This window comes from Frankliniella occidentalis, unplaced genomic scaffold (assembly GCF_000697945.3).
Source record: "Frankliniella occidentalis isolate FOCC.00 unplaced genomic scaffold, Focc_3.1 Scaffold4, whole genome shotgun sequence".
NCBI classification, from domain to species: Eukaryota; Metazoa; Arthropoda; class Insecta; order Thysanoptera; family Thripidae; genus Frankliniella; species Frankliniella occidentalis.
The window spans coordinates 3208003-3214269 of record NW_026267134.1 but is presented as its reverse complement, the minus strand read 5'-3'; the positions used below and the strand labels follow the sequence as shown (position 1 = coordinate 3214269).

The window sequence follows — 6267 nt, the reverse complement described above, 5'->3', positions numbered from 1 at the left end:
GCGATACAGCCAACTCCACAGGAGTGTGTTGGTGGGAATTTTTCGCCTACTCAGTTGGCAACACTCGTCAGACCCCGCGGGCGGGGTCTGCACAAACTCAGGGAGGACGGCGTCTCACCTGCGCACCGACACCGAGACTTTGCACATTCGCACGCGACGATAAGCAGCTCCAGGGCGGCGATGGAGGCGGGGGTGATGTCGGGGAGCACCACGTGCAACGGCACCTGCAGGGCGAGCGAACGCAAGCGGGGCAGCCCTGCCAACGCCTCCGGCAGGTGGCGAAGGGGTCCCGGTGTTCCCCTGATCGTATCATCATCCCAATCCGACCAAATCACCAAAAACAGGAGCCTCTTGAGCGCGCCCGCGCCCAGGGCGTGCACGACCGTCTCATGGATCATGTCTTGAAGGACGAGGTGCTCGAGGGGTCCCACCCAGCACCTCAGCAAATCTGTCAGCTGGGAACGTAAAGGGTCAGACCAACACCAACATGAAGTACGGGTTCAAAAAGAGCCCTTCCTTATGTACCTTAAAATCGGGATAAAGATGGTCCACGCCGATCTTGAGCTGCTTCAGCCCACGCATCCGTCGCAGCACTGCAACGTCGTCGTTGTCTGCTATTTCGACTTCCAGTCGGTGTAGGTCGCTCGAGCACGCCTCCACAAGGGGAAGAAGTTGCGACAGACACAGCTTCACACAGTCCAGCTGTTCACTGAAAACGAGACCGGGGATCAAACACCGACGGCCAAATGGTAAAGCGAAGTGGGCAGTGAGTGAGAGTGAGGGTTGGTACCGGTGAGCTCGCAGCAGCGACTCGAGCGCCGCAAAGTGTTCGACAGAAATGTCAAACAGACGATGGGTGTCCGAGTACTCGAAGTAAAGGGGCTCCACCACGACGGTTTGCAGCCTGGGCAACACCACGTCCTGCGGACAAGGACATGGGAGAGACAAAAGTACGGTCTGACCTGTCTTGCTAATTGAGTAGGCAATAAATTCCTTCGACCCACGAAGACATTTGTCACTTGTGTGGAGCGGGCTGCATCGAGGCCTGAATACTTGGCAACGCTTCGATGCATATGTATAAATTTTGACTGGTAGGCAGGCGTCGATGCAGCCCGCCTCACGCAGGTGTCTTTGTGGGAATTTTTTGCCTACTCAGTTGGCAACACCATCACCGGACCGGGTCTGGCCGGCGCGTGCGGCGCACGCACTCACACTCACCTGTGGCCACAGTAAGTTTCCCACTGCGCCCGTCACTCCCCCTGGAACAAGCTCTTGCGCTGATATTTGCAGGTGCTCCAGCTTAGACCAGTTGGCCTCCTGCAATGAGGTGAAAATCCAAGCGAGCTCCGCGTCGACTTCGAGACGCTTGACCGTCTGCGCGACTTCCCTGATGAGGCTGTCGACACTCTCGGCCAGTACGCAACCCCGAGTGAACAGTACAAGCTTTCGTGAGAGGCCTGTGGTGTTGGCGGCGTCGTCTGGAACCACGGTCAACTTCCCCGCCAACGGATCCAGCGCCGGCGCCGCCGGCGCCACAGCCAATATGTCCACGGGAGGGGCCACAGCCAACGCGTCGCAGATGTCATTGTAATTCTTGAGCGCGAGCGTGTCCTCGGTCTGCCAGAGGCGCATCTTGGTCCTGGTCAGCGCGCAGAGGCGGGGGCTGGCGCGCCCGGCGGCCACCAGGTCCTTTAAGGGTAGGTACCAGAGGATTTCAAGGAGCGACAGGTCGGGCAGCACGTCGAGCCGGAAGTCGGTCTGCGGGTAGAGCAACAACAAATCGATAGATCCCAACCCGCCCACCTGTGGCGTGCCCTCCACAAGCCCGTTTTTGTGCAAATTTCGAAAATGTTCGAAACTTTGAGTAAGTTAATGCATCTCACGGAGGGGGGGGGGGAGTCGCTTATAAGCGGGTTTGTGGAGGGTGAGCTGCAAATGAGCGTACATGTGTAGGAGGTATCGAGATATCCTGCATGGACCAAATGAAGAAGTAAAGATGGAAATCACGGAAATCACGCAGGCTATGTCAGGAGCAAAACAAAAGCTAGCCTGTGCGGCGAAACCGGCGAGAGCGGAACACATCAAGTGAGTTTTCGAGAGGTGAGAAGTATTCGGCGCGATTGCGCCACTCTGTACTACCTTCTCCTGATGGTTCATGGCTGTTCCAGTCGGCGGCGTCCTGGACGCCTCGGACGCGGACATCCGAGACTTCTTACTTTTACACGCTCTTGGTGGTTGACAACGGGTTGGTGCCGGCGACATCCTCACTCTGCCTCCTGCGGCCTCAGCTCGCCAGGCGACCTTACCTACAGGCACAAGTACCTGGCTGAGCCGCAAAAAAACTAACAAATAAAATACAATATAACTATCTAGGCGAAGCGCTGAGAAGGCGGGCCAGCCGGCCCGGCGATTCCGGGTCTACCACTCTTCCAAAGATAAAGTAGAAGACACATGCAGTGGTTTTAATCACATTAACAATAATAGCCAGGTCATAGTTTAGTCAAAAAAGCCGGCGCAGCCACCGATTTTTCAAATCTGCCAAGTGTAGCCGCAGTGATGTAAGTGTTTTTAAGAAAGGGTTTACAACTAGAACTGTTAATGTTTTAATTTTAAGTAGCATCAGTTGGATCAACAGTGGGTACTAGAAATGTATCCGATAAAGATACCAAAAACCCACATTTGGGGGGGTAATGATTTTAGGTTATGTTGCTTTGTTGTGATTTGCGACCGAGCTACGCTGAGCCGCTGAGCAATCATGAACATCTTCCTTTCCGTCTTCTTATGGGGCAAGGTGCTAAAATCGAAGCCTCGTAATGTAAGGACCGTTATCGAATACTTACAACGAATGGCAGCGAACAGCAACGGCTTCTAAGCGATACGCCGGTGTGTGGCGATCTGACTATACCGCGCTCTACCGTTTGTCTGCCGCCTGCCGCTTGCCCTGCCGCTCAGCGCAGCTCGGAGTTGACGTCAACTCCGGCACACCGTATGCCAGATGAATCACTTTTATATCACCAGGAACGACTGGAGGCTTCGCCTGTATTGGAAAGTAATCGCGCGGAGTGAGGTGATAAGGGCCAAGGGTCCCCGCCCTGGAAAGCAGTTCGAATTTCTGCGCGCAACAACCAGTGGCAGTTTGGCCAACTCACCAGTCACATTCCGCCGAAAATGACGTGGGCTTCCTAGGTGCACCATAGGTTGATAATACCTTCATTTTATTTTAGATACAATTAGAGCTAAAACACCAAAAGTTAGGGATTTCAAACTTCAAATGGCCATATCTCAGGAACCGCTTGAGCTAAAGAGCAGGGAAAAATATATTTAAAAAAATGCAGGCTATCTACTTTTTTTTTTTTTACAAAGTCGGAGATAGTCGGTTAAGATCCTATAAATGGTAAATGGAATGGCCCTGAAAATATATTTCTTTGGCAAGTAGTGCAGCGTGCGGAGAGCCGCACGAGCGAGAGTGGGTCAGCGCCGTCCGTATTGGTGAACATTCCAGCGCTTGGCTGGGGCCTGGGGCGCCTGGGGCCGGGGCCTGGGGCCGAGGCCGGGGACGGAGCGCGTTGCGCCACCACGAGGACCGATCAGAATGCCAGACCGATCCAGGCCAAGCTGGGTGGAGTGGAGCTGGAGCAGGCCGGGCCAGCCACTGAGGGAGCCCACTGCGCCGGCTGACGGGAGGAGCCAGGGGGGCTCGGCTCAACGAGGGCTCGGCGGTCAGGTCGGAAGCAGGCGGCGGCCGGAGGAAAGGCTCCGCCTGAGATGCGCTGGAGGCGCTGGGGCACCTGGGGACGCTGGAGGCGTTGGATTCCCTGGATGTGCTGGAGGTGCCGGAGGCGCTGGGAGGCGCTGGAGGTGCTGGAGGTGCCGGGGGCGCTGGGAGGCGGTGGAGGTGCTAGAGGCGCTGGAGGTGCTGGAGGCGCTGGAGGTGCTGGAGGCGCTGGAGGTGCCAGAGGCGCTGGAGGCTCGTCCCCTGAGCCGCTTTATTGCCTGCTCAGGTGGCCGGGGCGTAGCGTGTGGCGCGTCTGGCGGGCGCGTGCTGGAGAGGCCACAGGCTCCTGGACCCAAGGACGTCTCCACGTGTCGCGAGGGGACGGGGAGGGGGTGGCGCGGGGCAACGCACCGGGGTGTTACCTCGCGTGCCTACCCTTCCCTGCCCGGAGTCGTGCGTTCGTGGAGCTAAATTAAATAAGGAATGGGATTTAACCGGGTTTAGAACGGGTTAAAAAAATTACGTTATTTTTAGAAATCAGCAACAATAATTTCAGCCCCCCCCCAGGGAAAGAGAGAAATCAACAAACAAACAAAAAAGCAAACAAACAAATTTCGTAGTTTTAAGTGCGGTCCGATTTAACAATGGAGCTGTTTGCCATTTTTTAATTATTTTTTTTTGAGGGCCGTGTTATTAGCACCGGCAAGTTTTTCTTTTCGGCGCAAACATCACGACGAGCCCGACGAGCCGACTGTCGGGGTTAGGCGCTTAACTGTCGCTTAGCGCCCAAACTTTCGGCCTCTCTACCTCTGTCTCTATTCCTCTCCAGCTCCCCCTCCCCACCAACCCCCGGTACTGGTAGCCCCACCGCGGGCCCAGCGTAAACAAGGGGATGCCAGACCAACCCCCTTCCACCCCTCCCCCAAGCCTCCCACCTCGTCTGTCGATTTAGTAGTAGCAAGGTATACTGCGTCAGCGAGCTGCCTCTCTACGGGGCTTTGCTTTTTTGTTTCTTTATCCCCCCCCCACTCCCTCTCTCTCTTTCTCTGTCACTCCCTATTTCCCTTCGTCGTAATCTCCTCTTAGTTTCCTTTCCCACTTTTGGTCTTTACTGTGATTTCGTTTCTCCGCCCGCTTCATCCTCTGACGTTCTTTTTTGACTCTGGTCATTATTTCTTGGTTGTTATTGTTTCTTGCGACTCACATGTAAGCCGTATATTTTCTATTCTTCTTCTTGCGTTGAAATAATGATGTACTTGAAAGAAGGGTTTTCTAATTTAACTATAAACAACTTGCCTCTGCCTCCTGCACGCTAAAATTGACTGCTTGGTTTCCAATAAGCAAATGTGGTAATTTTCAAGCAAAAAGTGCTTGGAAAATAACACATTGGTTGGAAACCAAGCAGTCAATTTTAGCTTGTAACCTACACACATGAGTCGCTGGGCAAGTGTCTTTCAAACTTTATCTCAGCGATTAGTGCAATTATGAAACGAAAAATGAAAATAAACCAACAACCCTATACCCGACCGGCTCCTTCATACTGCGTCATTAGTGCACGATGGTTTATCGGCTGCAGGCGGTGCAGCACATGCGTTGTTAGTGCCCGCCCTCCACCGCCGCCGGCCTTGCGCCTGATAGCGGATGTTAATTTCAGCTCGCTGCCGACCAGATTATGAGAGCGCGGGAGCGGGCCGGCACTGATACAGGGCGCGCTGACGTCAGCAGCCCCCCTCCTTGTACAAGTCCACCTTGGCCCTGCCTGCATGTTGTTGCAAACGGAATCCCCCCCCCCCCCCTCCAATGGTCACGACCCTTACGCCCCTGACGGCGGTGCGGCCCGGCGGCTCAGGAGGTGGCGAGCCGTTTACGGCGGGGCGGGCGGGCCCTTTCCAGCAGGGCAAGTCATCCTTTGGTCGTCTTTTGCGAGGCAGTCGAGCTTAATCAAGAGGCCCTCTTCGAGGAAAGCCGCGCATCGACTGGGCGGTGAACTCCGCCGGCAAACGACGCCGTGGGTTTTCGTGCGTTCCTGCAACGTCGTCTGCAGTTCAAAAAACTGTATCAAAAATCTTAACGAACAGTGCTGCTCAGCAAATCAAGTACCTGAAGTTTCCGATACCTAATATGCTGGGGCGTGACGGAATGATGTCTCACAGCAGTGGGCCCTCTGGGGACTATAAGGCCCCCTGCTCTTTGGTCGGTGTGTTTTTCTGTCTTTTCCTTGTCTAGCGCGTGCCCTTTGACCTTTTCGTGATTGCCGCACGCACAGTTATTCGTCGCGAAGGGGAGGGGGGAGGGGGGCGACGGCCTCCTGTCCAGACAATGCAAACAGCCATAGGCAGGCCACATCCACAACTATTGGCCGTTCCCAAAATAACTTGCCGAGCCCCCCAAAGGGCACGCGGGAGCACAGCTTGCTTGCACCCATAGCGCCCGGGGGGCGTCGGAGGGTGGGGGCTGTTGGCTGGGGCCTGGGGCGCCTGGGGCCGGGGCCTGGGGCCGAGGCCGGGGACGGAGCGCGTTGCGCCACCACGAGGACCGATCAGAATGCCAGA

General features: G+C 55.5%; 1 protein-coding gene across 3 annotated transcripts; it reads right to left on the bottom strand.

Moving 5' to 3' along the window:
- Positions 1-47: 47 nt before the first annotated feature.
- LOC113216180 (uncharacterized) lies at positions 48-2962 on the bottom strand. 3 transcript variants are annotated; one of them, XM_052268153.1, is made up of 6 exons: positions 2841-2962; positions 2140-2306; positions 1219-1689; positions 791-921; positions 526-709; positions 48-455 (listed from the first exon to the last, which is right to left on the bottom strand). In XM_052268153.1, the coding sequence occupies exons 2-6, from the start codon at positions 2260-2262 to the stop codon at positions 51-53; spliced, it is 1314 nt and encodes a 437-aa protein (XP_052124113.1). In that variant the 5' UTR covers positions 2263-2306; positions 2841-2962; the 3' UTR covers positions 48-50. The 3 variants fall into 3 exon arrangements, with proteins under 3 accessions (XP_052124113.1, XP_052124107.1, XP_052124112.1); XM_052268147.1 differs by having other exon boundaries at positions 1219-1758; positions 2841-2957; XM_052268152.1 differs by having other exon boundaries at positions 1219-1758; positions 2140-2326; positions 2841-2951.
- Positions 2963-6267: the final 3305 nt, after the last annotated feature.